Genomic DNA, 16,689 nt, shown 5'->3' with positions numbered 1-16,689 from the left:
ACCTTGCTTGTTTCTATAAGATTTTTCTTCTTTGGTGCAATGCATTTTGCAGCTGCTATTTTTCCTTATAACTCCGTTTTCTTAGAAACTCTGTTCTCTCTCTACGATTCTGTCTGAAACGTAGATTCTTTTTACATCGAGAGTAGAAGTTTTTCGTTCACTTTTCTTGATTCTCTAACCGTTGTTGTCTTTGTTACGATGCGCTCTTCAGCTTCCATTTTTTCTTGATACTTTTTCTGTTTAACTGTTACCCTTTTTTGGAGCCACAATTTTTTCTCCAACATAGATCTCTTTTACATGGAGAACAGAAGTTTTACATTCACCCTACTGCTTTCTGTAGCTTTTTTCCTTGCCATTTCTCCGTATTATTTTTTTCTTTTGAATTGTTCCACCTTTTTTTGAGACTTGATATTGTCTCTAAGGACTGTCCTGTTTGTATAGATACCAGAAATATACTTTCACCTTCCTGGTTTCTGTAGCCAGTATTGTCTAAACTACAACGCTCTCTTTAGCTTCTTCTCTTCCTTACTTTTCTTATTTCAAACTTTTCACCTTCTATGGATACAACAGTTAAGGCCAATCACTTGTTACTGTTTATTACTGTTTCATCTGGTTTGGTTTTCCAATTTCTATTTACTTCACCGCAATTCACTTCAGTTTCTACTTCTCTTTTCTTACCTAAATTTCAATTGTTTAACCTTTTATTGAGCCATGATGATTTCACTGACGAATTCCCCATTGGCATCGATAGCAGAAACTTTTACCTCGGCTAGTTTGTTTCTGCAACCATATCTGTGTTACTGCGCTCTTCAGCCACATAAGCTCCTTAGTGTCCGTCTTATGGTGGCATTTAATGTTCTGATGATGACGGGTGGGCAGGCTCTTGCAATTGCATCAATTTTTCTATTGCCCTTCATAGGTCTCACGCATGACACATGCATTACGACACGTTCTCACGCTCACACGCATCAAACTAGAACTCTCATGCATTCTCACGCAAGTTTTGGTTTATTCACTTTTATTTATCTATCTTCCAAATCCAAGCACAAATCTGTTTTCCTAATAAGGCCTAGCTACAGAAAAGAAAATCACTAGATAAAAGCAAATCTCAACAGTTTAAGTCAAATCTCAACAGTGCTATATTTATCGGAGATCTAGTTCAGTGTCATCGTCTCTTGTTCATGAATCACAGGCTAGCTCTATTGCAACTATTAAACCAGCTAGTTCTTACCGAAATGTACCGTGGACAATGATCTCCCTTAAATAGCGTGAAAGAAGATTTGGAAGCATTCAGTAATTGAATAATGGTTACGACAATCTGCAAAAAGTGTTTGTAGCAGGGTGTAACGGGTGTTTAGCCAAAGTAGGCGTTAACGAAGAACTAGAGGACTTGGTGAACAAGGCATCTTCTAAGGGTCCCGCCCCCTTATCATATCAGGATTAATTCTGGATCCTGCCCGTGGCCTTGAGATCACAAAGCCTGGGAACCAGAGCCTAAGAAATTGGGAATGGACCTTCATTCTCTTCCTGATTTCTTGGGCTCCGTTACCAGAGTTAGAGATCACATAGCAACCCAAAAGTTGTCCCCACTATTGCAAATAAAATAACTTTTTTTGAAACTTGGTAGGTCTGATGCGATAGCAAAAGTAGCACATTGTCTTGCAAGTAGGGCTTCATTATTTTGCCTATTTCGTTTAAGTTTTTGATTGCTATCAATTTATGCTTCGAATGTGTGCTCCAGTATCTTAAAAGCGTCCATAACCTTTTTTAACATACCAACTAGAGCGGCAATTACCCCTGCAACCCTAGTTACTTTCTTTTAAAAGTATTCTATTATTCTCCTCTTTATATTAGCAAAAGTTTGCCCTCGCAGCTAATTTATCGCTTCGGTAGAGTCCAAATAATTTTAGGCAAGAGACGTTTCTCAATGAGAAAACATAAATGTGAACGGACCAATCCATTTCAATTCCATTATTGTATTTTGTGGATTAGCATTATCTAATTGCAAAAAAAATTGGCAATAAGGCGTTATAATTTGGTAGAAATTAAATTGCTGAAATACAGAAAGCTAAGCATGAAATATTACGGAAAAGCACTAGCGAAATTCAACTCAATCAGCAGCAGCAACAGCAAATAAAATAACAAAATGGCCGCTTCTGCTGCAGACCAAAGGAACGATACAGTTTCTTTTTCATATGTTGGCAGTTGTAATATTACTTTTGGACAAATGCAGGACCTTATAAGAACACAGAACTCGTTGCTTGCAAAATTAAAGTATATGGTAAGTTTAGCTAAATAATGTAATAGTTGTACGTTCAAAAAAGTTTCCTCCATCCAGAGCTCCCACGTTACTCGCTCAATAGCCGCACCAAATAAAGTATGAACAAAATGAAACGTAATTGACCATATAAGAATTAAACGTAATGAAGGTATAATTGACCATAAAAAAGGCAATATTTATACGAAAACTTGTCTTGAAATAACTTCTATCCATCATCACAATGATAGTGCACCGGAACGGCTTTGGCGCCACTTTAGAACATAATCTTGATTGACAATCCCTATACTAGGGCTTGACCGTATACTGGGGCACCCTATACTGGGCGAGATGTTACTAAAGTTGCTGTCCAGATCAACATAATCTTGCAATGGTTTGATAACAGAATAATTATCAATCATGTACATTTTTTATCTTAGTTAATTTTTGCTTCTTAATTGATCATCTGTGGGCTCTAGCATAGTTTTGCACACTAATGTACACAACTGAAGGGCACATTTCATCTAAGTGCACACTTGCACACTTGAAATTTTGCTCTTGCACACCCAAGATCTCCTTGGAAACTGCCATACTCTGCAGCTGCCTTGAGCCAAGAGCAAATCACCACTTATTTGACATATGCAAACGTTTTGTAAACCTACACTTGTTGACCTATACAATTGTTTAAAGTGAACCTATGCAATTTTTTATTACATCCAATGAAATGGAAGTTGACAGTCTACACTTTCCCTTGCCTAGGAACTTTTAGCTTGTCAACCTTGAAATGTCAATCAGGTAGTGTTGTGGTATTTCAACTGCCCTACAAAAGTGGGTTGCCTTGGACCAATTTTTTTTCCTTTGACCTGCAGATGTAAATTAAGCCTTTCTCCCCATTTGTGGTTCAGTTCCCTCAATTTACTTTATGGAAGCCCCCTTTTAGGCCCTGTTTACATGGGATTGGTTCCAAACAATAGTGGATCCATTTGGATGTGATCTTACTTTCAGATCGAAGATGTGCGAATTTGTGTAGCAAAATTTTGGCAGCAAATATACAACCTCAGAAGTGAGAAAAAATTAATCCTTTACTGCTATTGAAAGATATTTGCTTCTGTCATTTTCATGATGACTTTTCATATGAGTTCCTGAATTACCTTAAATGAATGCTATCCAGTTTGAGCATAGAGAGCATCAAAAAGTATCATTATGAGCGACTCTCTGACAGAGCTAGATTGCAGTGTTGCAGGGGCAAGGAAACAATTTAGCCTACTAGACAGCAAAGAAACTGAGAGACCTGGCAGAATCTGTGCCTGGTGGTAAGGCTAGAAGATTCTGGATACAACCTGGTAGAACCAGTGCCGGGTGGCAATGCTTTGAAAATCATTGCATCACTGCAGATGAGTGGACAAAAAAATTACAGAGTGTCTTGAATCAATTTTTTTTGCTCTCTGTGAAGAAGTTAGGCCATGGTCAACCAGACAAGTAACAAACACGAGGAAGCCACTATCTGTGGAGATGCATGTTGTGATCACATTATACTACCTTTCTGATAAAGGTTGATTTCGCAAAATTACCAATGCTTTTGGCATTTCAAGGTGCATGGTTTCTGTTGTAATTAGTAGAGTTTGTCTTGTGATTGCTAGAAAAATTGGCTCAGTTACATTAAACTCCCAATACCAGAAACAGAAGTTGAATAACTGACATCAGGATTCTTTAAACAATATGCCATTTGGTTTCCTTAGTGTATTAGAGCTATGGGTGGCACACACATCTTCATAAGAAAACCCTCTGTGAATCCAACTGATTTCCTAAATAGCAAAAATAGTTTTTCCTATAATATAAGGCCATACCAGGAAAAATATAATATAAGGCACACAAAGGGAGGTTTTTGAAAACACTAAAAAAATTTACAAAAAGGTAGACAGCTTGAACTGTAAAAACCACACACACTGTCATTTTGTATTCTGTTTCTGAAAAGATTGTATTCAAAAAAATAAAAAGTTTGTCCTCTAGGTAAAAAAAATCTTTCCCAACTGATAAAAACCCTGACATAGAAGTTGTTGAAGGTTCCTCCAGTATTGAATTTTCTGGTTCAAAACTAGTAATTCTAAGGCAATTTTCAGCTTGGATATAAAGATGATGCTATAGCTTGAAATTTTGCAATAAGTAACATTTTAAATATTGTGAAATAGAAACTTATCAGATTAACAAGTTTTTCTTCATTATTAAAAGGAGAAAATGTTTTGAATTTGCTAGGGTTTCCATTTTTGATGACTTTATTTTTAAAATCCAATCATGACAGCCACATTTTTTCAAAAGATTATTAGAACTCTAGTTACAGAGAAACAATATTTTCATTCATTATCCTTACACTTTTGCCATTTAAGTGTATGGGGCTACTTTTTAAATTTGTGAAGGTTTTCGCTGCTAGGGGGCAAGGCAAGCCAGAAAAACTAACTCAGATGGTGCAGCATAAACATCTAAGCTAAAGATAGGTTTTCAAAAATGCATATTTTGATCATTTATTGGTCATCTTTATGCATAAATGCTGGAATTACCAAGGGCAACAGAGTTAATTTTAAGCACAAACTAGTAATATTAAGCACAATGGAAAATATAAACCTAGTTGTGGATCGAAATAGAAAAATCAAAAAGACACAAGCACATGACCAGCATTGCTGTCCAATCATTGCTGCATGCCTATAGAAAAAATTTCAAGTGGAATCAAAGAGAGGAAACAGATATCTTCTATCTACACCATGGTGGCTTTTTGGTTTGTATGTAGATCAATTCCAAAACTGCTAGGTGGAAAGATGACCAGGCTCTGCCAATTACATTAAACATTCGTCCTTATGGAGCTTTGCACAATCTGGGTTTTCCAAAAGATGTCGTCTGATGGCAGAGTCGCTAGTTTTTGCTGTATTTCTAGACCTTCAAGAGCAAGGAGGCTGTTCTCTTTGGGGGGCTGTTTTGTTTCTTATGTTGTTTTATCCTATCCCCCAATCTTTGGGAGGTGCATCTTGTGTAGCCAAAATCACACTGGCACATAAATTCATAAACAACAGAACTCTTTTGCGTGTTAGGAATGAGATCCTTTTGAATGGATAAAAGGGCTCTCCTAGTATACAATATGAGGATTGTTAGCAAAGAAGCATTTTGTGATGGCCTGTTTAATCTGACTTTCTGATCGCAAGAAAACTAAAAACAACAAAAGTGTAGTTCTATAAAAAGTGAAGGAGTTGGAGTTTCTGAAAAATGACACCCAAATGATAGGAAAAATTTCTTATAAACAATGTAAGAAGTTGTAAAGCGTTTCTGTTTAGAATGAGCAAGGCAGCTCAGTCCCTCTGGGGAATTGCTACTCCACACGCCTGGAATCAAAATCATCTTGCAAATTAGAATAGGAAGTGACCTTTTAGATTAGCACAAAGTCTAGGGTTAAGAAAATTCTTACCTTAAACCTCCTGTATATTGTCGTATTGTATTGTGACAAAAGATTACTTTTTCTAATTTTTCAGCTTGAAAAGAAAAAAGATTCAGTCACAAAAGATGCTTTTGAGGATCTGAAACAAAAGTTAGAGGTAGAAGACTCAGTGCCTTTTTTCCATCCTTTGGAGTGCTGCTCTTACCTTCTTTCATCCTTTTGTGTAATTTTGTCATTCTCTGGACTCTCTAATAATATGCTTGGTTGAGAATTGAACAAGGAGAATCTTTAAACTTGCTTAGAAAGGACATATGCCTTAAAGTAAGATAAAAATCTCAATAATAGCAGTGATAAGTTGATTACTTGGAGAAGTTTTTATGAAGAAATATTAGGAAAAAAGGGAATTTGTTGTGAAAGCTTAGAGCCTTCTACATTTGGGGCTTTGGAACCTACTAGGAATTTTTGAGATCAAACTGCTTTTATTGGTGACAATAAAGAGGCAGTTTATTTTCTTAATTTCAGAATATGTATTTTTCCACTTAGTAAAAGCAGATCAAGACCCCCAGTCACTATTTTTGATGCATTCAATGAAATCAGAATTTATCGTCATCACTTTTGAAGGACATGAACACATTTTGATAATGTAATATTTAAAACCCCTTAGGTTTTTCCCTCCATGCAATAGAATACCTGTTCTTATTCTTTATAAAGAATCTTCAGTAAAAGAGAAGTCTTTGTTTTCACAAATAAGATGTCAAAACTTCTTACATTATACCATGAGTGTAGTTTTACAGGAATGATTGCAATGTTGTCACCTCATCAAACTATCCATTGATAGCATCAAATTATCTAAACGGAGTTGAAGTGCTTTCAGCAGCTCATAGAATTCAAATTAACAGCTCATGATATATTTTTTCATAAGTGGCCATTTCTCAGACAGTAAGATCTCACTCACGAGTCATTAAAAGCTATGTAAGATAAAATTTTCTTTTGTTGCGGTATTTGCTTAGCATGAATTACTTAAAACACAGCAAGAAACAATTTCCTTCGTAGATAAAAAGAAAAAATTCATCTATTTTTGCGAATCCAATAGTCAAGTGATTTCGAGCCTTGGCATATAGAGAAAATGACAACAGTCTGATATCTTCATTAAACAGTTAAAACTGGTTTCTTGCCTTTTCCTTGATAAATATAAAGAAAATTTTCTAAAGAGTAGCACAAATATTTTGATAAAATTATGATATATACTCAGATTTCCGCTCCTTTTTAAAGGGCTAAATGACACTGGATATTGTTTCAAAATCCTTCTGCAATGTTTTATAGAGTTAAATAGATCACCTTTCGCCATTCATTTTGATCGGCCTGTAACTGTGGCTGGCATGGGTATGACAAATACAAACAGAGAGTGTTTATGCAGAGAGGCACCAAAAAAGTTTCCACTTTTACATCGAAACGAAGTACATTGAATTGATATGAATGCAAATATAGTTTGAATGCTTTAGAGTCCAGACCGTTTAGTACGCTTCAAATTTTCAGAAGAAAATTTCAAAATTATAGCATGATTCATAATCAACGAGGACGAAACTCCGTACACAACTGTGATACCTTTTAAGATCTCTTGGTTATGAATCGTACAGGAAAATGAACTGGTAATTTTCATGTTTGTTAGAATCCGTTAACAGCAAACTATTCATGTTTTCAACTATCGCACCGACTAGAAATGGCCCTTAAGCCGTAAATGTTGATCAATTTTGGCACAAATGAACTGGTTTAGTACTTTAGGAGACAAGGGAGCTTTTTAAGATAATCAGAATGAATCAAAACGATCCAACTTTGATTCTATTCTGTCCAAAATGATAAATTTGAATTTCTGCCGGGCCAAACTACTTATATCTACATATATCTACAAACTACTTATAAACAAAAAATACAGCATTCCTGAAAGCTTTCATATAGCACTCCGTATACCACAGCTGGTACCAAGTGAGGTATCGTAATGAGCCCTATGGCGTCAAGATATTTGAGAACCTCACATCTCTCGTGAGATCTTAACTTCATCATTTATTAAATATAACTAGCTCCTTTTACCGTTGTTAGAGGTTAAGTTGTTGTTACATTTAAGCTGTTAGAGTAGCTGACTTTGCATCGTACACTACACATAGTGACCCAATCTTTAAACGTTTGAAACTTTTGAATTTCGATAATCTTTAATGACACCTCTACAAACCCTTCCTTTCTTCCAAGGAGGAAAAGCGACTCCATCAAATCACAAAGTCACAACTCGAGAATCGTGAAAACGAACTTCAGTTTGCATTGAATGAAGTTGCATTATTATCTCGGCAGTTGGAAGCAGAAAAAGAAAAATTCAGCAAAACGTAGGTAGCCTTTTGGTATCGTATTTTCATTATTTTTTGAGTCATTCCATGTCAAATCATCAATGAAAGAAATTTGCAACCAACATATCTTGAATTCAAACATTTCTTTAAAAGGAACGACCCTGAATTCTCATTTTCAGCACAAGAAAATGTAAGATTTATCAAAGCTCGAAATTGGCAGGAATACGTGTTAAGAAAAGGAACATTTCTAAAAATGTCTTTGAATGGTAGGGGGTAACTTATGTCATTAGAAGGCTATTCGTTGTTCATCTACTAAACACTTTTAGCTTATATGGTGCAAACGATGGAATTTAAAAAAAAGCGATCAGTGGCGACGCCAAGGGGTGGTATGGGGGGAGTAATTTCCCCCTACTTTTCTGAAAGCATGGTTGGCCTGGTACAAAGCACTGTCACGAGTCAAAAGGGGCGTGGTCTCACTGGCCTCCCATTCTGGCGCCGCCACTAAAAGCGATGCATTTATTACCATATATGAGTGGGGTTGCACATATGGAAGAACGTGCCAAATCATTGACATCATGGTCAATCTAGCAAGACATTTCATAGTGGTTATATGATTTTCTTATCTACAAAAATTTTTTATGCCAATAAACGCTATTTGACAAATTGAAGTTGCGCTACTATTCTTGCCAGAGGTCTTGGTACACTGTTGAAATTTTTTTGCATTATATTCAAAGCCTCCCCGTCAATCACTTTTCTGTTCTCCAACTAATAATTATAATAAACCCTATCAACTACTTTTTTAGGGAGGGAGGGAAGGAAGGAAGGAAGGAAGGAAGGAGGGAGGGAGGGAGGGAGGGAGGGAGGGAGGGAGGGAGGGAGGGAGGGAGGGAGGGAGGGAGGGAGGCGGGGATGGTTTTGATTCTTGACACCAAAAATGTAGATTTTTCAAAATAACGGGGGTTGTTTTTAATTCTTGATACCAAAAAATGTAGATTTTTCAAAATGACACTCAAGCAACAAGGCGTTCTAAGGAATTTTGGCTGAGATTGCTCTGTAACTAGTAAAAAATGCGAGTATATTTGAATATTACGTATAATTTTCTTTTGTTAGGTATAGAAGTCTCGTGAATTCTCAACAGCGTAAAAGCCAAGAAACCAATGCGTTGCTAGACAAATGCACAGGTATTTAGGCGAAGTTTCTTCCGTTTGCCAAAGTCTTCCGGGACTATCATATGTCGGAGGAAAAACGATTGTTTGCTCTCACAGCCGTTTGAATTAGGCTTAAAATGTTTTTGTGAGAATTATTAGATAGTCAAACAAATTTTTTTTAACTTGGTGGACTGCAATTTGATAACTTCTCATTTGCAACCTATGTAATTGCTTTGCTTGTTATTATAGAAATATCAGAGGTTTGTGGTGTTCAAGATGACGCACTAAAGAAAAAAGATAAAACAATCGAGGATTTAAAACAAAAGCTAGCAAAACAATCACAGGGCAGGAGAATTGCTGAAAACGAGGCAGAGCTTCGTATCCAGCAGGAAAGATTCCTGGTTGGACAGAGAGATGTTAAAAAGAGTGGAATAACTAGAAGTAAGAGTAGCTGGAAATGATTTATTAACAGCTTTGGTCTATGCAAACATTTAGACCTGATTAATTGACCATAGACGTAGGAACCAGGGGGGACAGGGGACACGCAGTATCTACCTGCACCATATTCTGACTATCTATGCCCCCCTCCAGTTTTGAAATGCTTCCTACGTCTATGTACTTGGTGTCTTTTGCTGGGGTCATCTTCCTTCGGGGTAGTTACTCTAATTGTATGTGGTCTTTGCAGCCGTCGTTTACAACAGACTAATGACAGAACCTGTTTTCAACATCAGTACGAGATAGCATAACATGAAACGTCTCAGGTCAACCAAAAGCAAAGCAGCTCCATAAACATTATTGAATGTACCCTAATGATAAGGTCTCCTTTCTAACATCATGTTGTCAGATTTTGAAATAAACAGCCGATTGACTCCAGTTTCTTCATTATATGCAGTTTCAAGTAATTAAATTACATATCTTTTTATCCAGTTCACTATAACAAATCTTTAAACCATTATTTTCTTTTTCTAAGACTCGATCCTTAAAGAAAAAGGATAATAACCAGGATATGAAACCATTGAAGATAATCAGAGGTAGATTTTTTATTTGCGGATGATGGTAATCTAAAAACGGCTTTGCTGGCCTGGACTTTTGCCAATGAATCTAATTGAACTTTTCAAAATACTGAAATGGTTGTACACAAAATCTTTAGGTATCTGGAAAAATAGTCGCCTCTTTTTATTTTAACCTCAGAAAGAGGCTTGACGAAAAACATACGCAGTTTCATAACAACCCAGAATTGTCACTGATCTGCGGGAATTGTCTAGTTTCCATACTGCTCTAGCCTGAGATCAGGCTCGGATGGATGGAGAAGACCGGGAGCCTGATCTCAGGCTAATACTGCTCGACCTGATAATCACAAATAAGCATGATTAATAGTCATAAATTAGTATGATTAATTATTTCAAGTAAATGGTAAGGGTTAGGGCTAGGGTTAGGGTTAGGTTTAGGTTTAGGTTTAGGGTTAGTGTTATGTTTAGGGTAAACTAATTACGTCTTCAGGTCGAGCAGTATGGAAACTAGACAGCTCCTAACAACCCTGGAGGTTTTGAGCTTGGTAAAATTACAGAAGAAAGATTCTGAAGAAAGACAACACATATTTGTTGAATTTAACAGTCAGATCGGTTTGTACTTTCGAGAAAAAAATTATGAAGTCTCTAACGTCGCGTTCCCACTAACCCACTTGAAAAACGGAAAAGTTTGAAAACGGGTCTCGGAGTGGGTCAGTTTTTACCCGGATATCTTTTGACCCACATGTGAGTTAATGAAAACGCCGAAACCCGGATAACTTCTCCGATCCGGGCAACGTTTAAGAACTGAGATGGCGCCGAAAATCAAGAAACAAAATCCTCGACATCGATGTTGCTTCGATTGGCTTACAACGATAGAAATTGAAGGATTATTGATGCAAATACTGATTTCTATTACAACTCTGCGTATGTTTCAACTATTTCACCCTGAATACATTTCAACCAGGCTTAGTGGGAGCGACCAAAAACGGTTCAAAAACGGGTCGAAGAAAAATGCCGTTTCCATTGACTTTTTTTGAAAACGGATAACTTTTAACCCGGTTTTCTTTTAACCCAGGCTAGTGGAAATGCTGCCTTAATGAATCCCTACTTCGAGGAAATTCTATACTCAATTTTGTGAAGTATTATCTATATTATATCCCTATTGGGCTCCTTATTAATCATGCAAATCCTTTGAAATGATCTTCGACCTCTCGGTAAATTCTTCAAATTTTAAGAAGCGGCAAGTAATAATTTTAATCCTGCCAGTTAGAGGAATGTCGACAAATATGGGTGCATTTTTATCGCATGTAAAACATTTATTTGTGAGAACTTAGACATTCTTTCTTCTACGAAAATTTTTTGATCCTTTTCTAAATCATCATCGATTTAAAATAGTTGCCCATATGTAAATATGTATGTACAATGTTATATAAGATAACAAAAGCTAAAATAGCCACAACAGCAGCAACAGCAACAATAACAACAGCTGCCACCCCCCATCCTCTGAAGCAATGTCCGATCGACAAACTCCCTGCAATATTGAAAGTGCAAAGAAGTTGTTCAACCAATATGGGGTAGAAGATACCCAGGGGTACTCCCATTAAGGCCTGACAGGGGAGTCCAATCGGTTGAGGGTCTTACCAAATGACTACCACATGGCTACCAAATGGCTACCAAATGGCCAAAATAACTCAGCTGCTCAGTTTAGCTTGCGATTTATCCCGGAAACAACAACTGTCAGTTGTGAAGAAATTTTTCAAAAAAGGACCAGGGGAGCACAAAGAAATGGATGCTACCAAGGACATAATTTCGGTCTTTATGCTACTATTTGCGGGTAACTGTCAAAACATACTACCATTTAAGGGTGATTTTTTGAAATTTTAGCATTGGTCCTCTTTGACCTTGACTGGACTCCCTGTTAGGCCATAATAGGAGTACCCCCCTCCTCCCCCCCGGAGAAAGTATAAGACGATAATTATTTTAACTAAGAAAAAGCCAGTTTAACTTAATACGCGAGTTGGGGTGTATTCCCTCAAGTTACCAGAGGTAGATTATAATGCCGTGTTGCATTTTTACAATGACAGTTTAGTTAACTAAACAGTTTACATTATAATGCCGTGTTGCATTTATCATTCAACGTTAACTAAACTCTATCTAGTAGTTTAATGAAGCTCTAACTGTAACTCTTACATTTTTCTCTTAGTAATGAAATTGTCTCATGGTATTTTAGTGTCTGCGTTTTGCCACAGGCTGAAATGTAAAATATATTATTTCCATTTTCTTTGGATCAATCATATTTTTCGTTACATTTTTACTCCTTCCTTTCTTTTTGTTCAAGTCAGATTTCTTTGTTGCACTTTCCGTCCTTCGCGTCTCAGTTGTCTCATTCTTCTTATTACTTTTCCACGCTTCTATTTTCTTTCATTCTCTCTCCTTTTTTCCTTTTTCTTTACTTGATTTCAGGATGGGAGGAGTGAAAGATTCGATTTCTGAAAGAAGGGCAAAATCCTCGATTGGTTTCTACTATCACTGTCCTCTTTCTGTGGAATCATGAAATTGAGATACCTTGAAATTAACTAAATTAACAGCAGAGGTTTTAGTTGAAAAGCTGTATGTTTCCTATGTTATCTTTTCAATTAAGTTTGCGGCAAGTGTAGAGCCTCATAAAGTACCTTAGGCGGTTATGCTGTAATTAATCTTTGAAAATATAGTCATGTGGTAATAATAGTTTTGTAACCTTTATTATCTTAGATTATCCTCGAATTTTGTTGCAAAGCTTTGATAAGAACATGTGATGTCCATTTTAAACATGCTTTTTTAACACGCTTGGAGAACTAAGAACAGGCATTTAAAAAAGTCTTCTATTAGAAGGTGACAAAAAGCGTTGCAATAATTGAGCTTTACAGAGTTTCATGCTAGAGCCCCTGTTCCTCTTGTATATCCTATACAAAAAATGTCCGATTCTGGAGGTAAATTTTCAAAGTTTTTTTTTCGGTTTCCACACGAATTTTGAATAACGAATTTTGCTAAAAAAATCAAACATCGGGATTTTGAGAGTTGATTGGGTGATGCTTATATACAACTTTTTTACGGTAATTTAAAAAGTTTTAAGTTTTAATTGGCTTTGCAGATTTTAAATAAACTCGCTACTTTTGAGTAGTGTTGGCCATAGACATGCTGGTAGGGTTTGAGGCAAGGATGCTCGTGCAAAGCCTGCGATTTATGACGTCATTTTGTGTGTTTATTCTACAATGGAAAATTGCCATACCTATTCCCACATTGGCCTATTTAAGGCTTATCCTAATATTTTTAAACAGAACTACCTGGGGTTGAATACATTTGAACCTTTTTCTGTGCAGTTTTTGTTTTACTTTCTTTCGTAAATCAGCACATGAAAAATTTGTCCCATCCTGCACAAGGTAGATCTGTTTGGAACAAAAATCTACCGAATTTTTTTTATCATAAACCATTACCTAATTTGACCGGTAGAATAAAGGGGAATAAATGGCAGGAACTGTTCGATAGAGAACAGTGCATGTACACTATGGCTAATTTAAATGGATTGAAAATGTCTCAATGTGTTTTATCTTTAAAGAAGATGGGATCATAGATATCTTATTCATTACGGAAGTCTGCTTTCCATGTTTTAATAAACAGTGCAAAATAGGGCTAAATCCAGCTAAATATAAACCAGTGTACTCTTTTAAAGGACAAGCCATCCTTTCATTTTTTGTAGCAATGTGTAGATCAAGAATGAAAGACTCTGGTCTTGAGACGATAACAGTATAGATATTTGTTATGAATCTATAGTAAACACATGCTCACAAAATGTCCCTTTGTGGCACGTATATCAGTATGGTTATTTGTAGCGGTCAAAGCGTTTTTCATCAGCGTTCAAAAGACTTATTGTATAAATTAGTAAGAAAATGACCATAGTCAGAAAACAGCTAATCTTTTTAAAACAGCTTTAGATTCATAAAATTGATAAATTGGGAAAATTTTGTTACATGAATGCAATATGAAGAAGTTTAGATTCACTTCAAGTTTAAGCATGCTTGCTTCGTTTCAAGCAATTTAGCAAATCAATGTAAAGAATAACCACTCCTTTATGTACTCATTCTTCGTACATAAAAAAGAGATGAAGCTTCAGTTCAATCCGAATCTAGTTTTTGAAATTTGAAAATCAGAGCATCATAAGTATGGTATTGATACTGCGGACTCAGCTACAAATCAGTGAACTAGTAAAATACATAAGGAGCAACAGGTTGTTAACTTTTATTTATATCTGTCGTTATGTTATGATTTTCTCCTTAGCTACCGGAATTTTCTGTTTCAACCAAGGGGTATCATAGCAATTGAATTCTGAGAGGGGTCAAAATTGTTGCCACGATCTAAATACTTTCAGAATTCCTTAACTTCGTTCATCAAAATTGGATGCCCTTTTTTCTCGTATCTTACTGAAGAAAAGATCTTAAAATAACAGAAGTAACATTCTCAACAGAAGTGTTCGGCTATGCCACAGAAAATAAAGGGAATTGTTGTTTTCATATCACCTATACTTTCAGAAAAATATAAGTTTATTTCCTACCGCTCAATTAAATTTGAAACCTTTTTTTATAAAGCTATGGATTGGAAAATATTATAGTATGCATTTAAGACAAATTAATTATTAGCATTGCCTTTGTTGAGATAAAAACCTCACCATTTTGCAGGGTTTTTTTCAGTTTGGTATATGTGTTCTAGTTAACACCCCTCACAAATTATACCTTTACGAGTGCAATGCTGCAAGGCCTGCAATCTTTCATGTAAGTTGCATATATTGTTTAAGGGGGCAAATTGATTCTTTTATTTGATGGGTATTGGCTAGAAATTGTAGATTATCTTTTTGAAACTTGGAATGTGAGACGTGAACATTTGTTGAAAATAGAATACTGAAATGCTTCTTTCACATTTTAGTTGACCTTCGACCTGTTCCAGAAGGTTTTTCCATCTAAAAGACAGGCAACTGTAGTTTGATTGCAATCGGTTTCCTTTATAAATGAATGTATGTGCCCGAAAATATGAATGATGAGGTTCACGTTTATCCAAAGATCCTTCTTGTGACCTTTAAGTGTTTATTTGCCTTCTCAAATCGAATAACAATAACCGCTTTTATGTGACCGCATCTGTGTCACTTTTGGAATCATGTCAAGTTTTATTACTACCCCAATTTACATTGTATCACGAATGCATGAAAAATTGAACAAATGTCTCACGTGAGAGGTTATGGGCTCAAAATCCATTTTAATGAATATTTAAAAAAGCCTTCTAGCGTTGCTGTTTACTTTTAATTATCTTAAGTGCAACGAAATCTTTATTAACAGATACAATAAGACTTTATAAACATCTAAGACTTCTTGTCCGCTGTCAAAGACATACAGAAAGCAGAAACAACCTCCAAACAATGGGCACCTCTTTTCGACGGACAGTGACTTTTGTCTTAGCATAGCTAGCCCTATTCGGACACTTACAGTTTATACTGCACAAGTTTTCCAACCACCTTGTTAATCTTGTTGCCTATACAATGGATCTTACAGCGGATGATACACGACATATAGAAGTTTGGAGAGCTAAACATGGAATCTCAATGCAACGTGAACTGAAATACTTTTTATCACCATAGCATGGGGTTAACTGCTTTACTTGAATTTATCTTTGCAAGCCCTTGAATGTGATGTTTGTTTATTTATGGATCATGTTTGGATGAATGTCTTTACAGATACATTATATTCGAGGAGTACCCATCATAAAGTGACGTAAACTTCCAGTACCATCAGTTGGTCTTTAAGATATTAAGCAAAGTTGTTTTGCTCAAGCTGTACGAGCCGTCTTAAGAGTAGTCAATGATGGCTTTCGGTATACCACAGAATTATCTTTGTGTAAACATATTAAAAGTTCCTTTTTCGAGGGTTTCTGCAAGTTCGAAATTGGAATGTTGTGTACTGAGCTGGAACCAGAGTCTGAGGTTACGAAAAAACACTTGATCAACTGCAAAATTTTTCATCAAATATTTATGTTTATGAATGCTCAAGGGAGAGTACATCTCCCCCTGCCTCGTGCTCCGAACTCTCTGCCCCGTGGCACACGTTGGGCGCCATATGTTATGAACTTGGCTGAACAGAGTCTGGGCTAGAAAAAATGACTCTTGCTAAAGATTTGATATTAATTAATGAATACTCGAGGGAGAGTACATCTCTCCTTGCCCCGTGCTCCAAATTCTATCTTAACCTTTTGCAATGCTGGTACAGAAACGCATGACAATTTTGCTTATACAAAAACGTACCCAAGCTTTTGAAAAACAGGGAACTGAAACAAATGGTGGAATTTAGCATACCTGGTCTGGGAACACAAATGTTCTGACTTATAATGTTCAGAATGTAAAGAACAATCGAACTATTTCTAACAAGGGGGTACTAACAAGAAGCGGTGCTGTGATGTCCCTTGTTAAGTTTATGCAAAAAAGTACAGCATTAATGGT

At 36.2% G+C, this 16,689-nt stretch overlaps 1 protein-coding gene across 2 annotated transcripts; it reads left to right on the top strand.

Moving 5' to 3' along the window:
- The first annotated feature begins 1,920 nt into the window (after positions 1 to 1,920).
- LOC135688586 (spermatogenesis-associated protein 24) lies at positions 1,921 to 12,960 on the top strand. 2 transcript variants are annotated; one of them, XM_065205511.2, is made up of 5 exons: positions 1,935 to 2,281; positions 5,773 to 5,835; positions 7,923 to 8,053; positions 9,125 to 9,195; positions 9,412 to 12,960. In XM_065205511.2, the coding sequence occupies exons 1-5, from the start codon at positions 2,147 to 2,149 to the stop codon at positions 9,621 to 9,623; spliced, it is 612 nt and encodes a 203-aa protein (XP_065061583.2). In that variant the 5' UTR covers positions 1,935 to 2,146; the 3' UTR covers positions 9,624 to 12,960. The 2 variants fall into 2 exon arrangements, with proteins under 2 accessions (XP_088971840.1, XP_065061583.2); XM_089115714.1 differs by lacking the exon at positions 5,773 to 5,835 and having other exon boundaries at positions 1,921 to 2,281.
- The last annotated feature ends 3,729 nt before the right edge of the window (positions 12,961 to 16,689 follow it).

This window comes from Rhopilema esculentum, unplaced genomic scaffold, assembly GCF_057945365.1.
Source record: "Rhopilema esculentum isolate cy_ngs unplaced genomic scaffold, ASM5794536v1 HiC_scaffold_36, whole genome shotgun sequence".
In the NCBI taxonomy this organism is placed as follows: domain Eukaryota; kingdom Metazoa; phylum Cnidaria; class Scyphozoa; order Rhizostomeae; family Rhizostomatidae; genus Rhopilema; species Rhopilema esculentum.
Note: the sequence above shows the minus strand (reverse complement) of the source record. Positions and strands in the feature narration are given on the sequence as shown.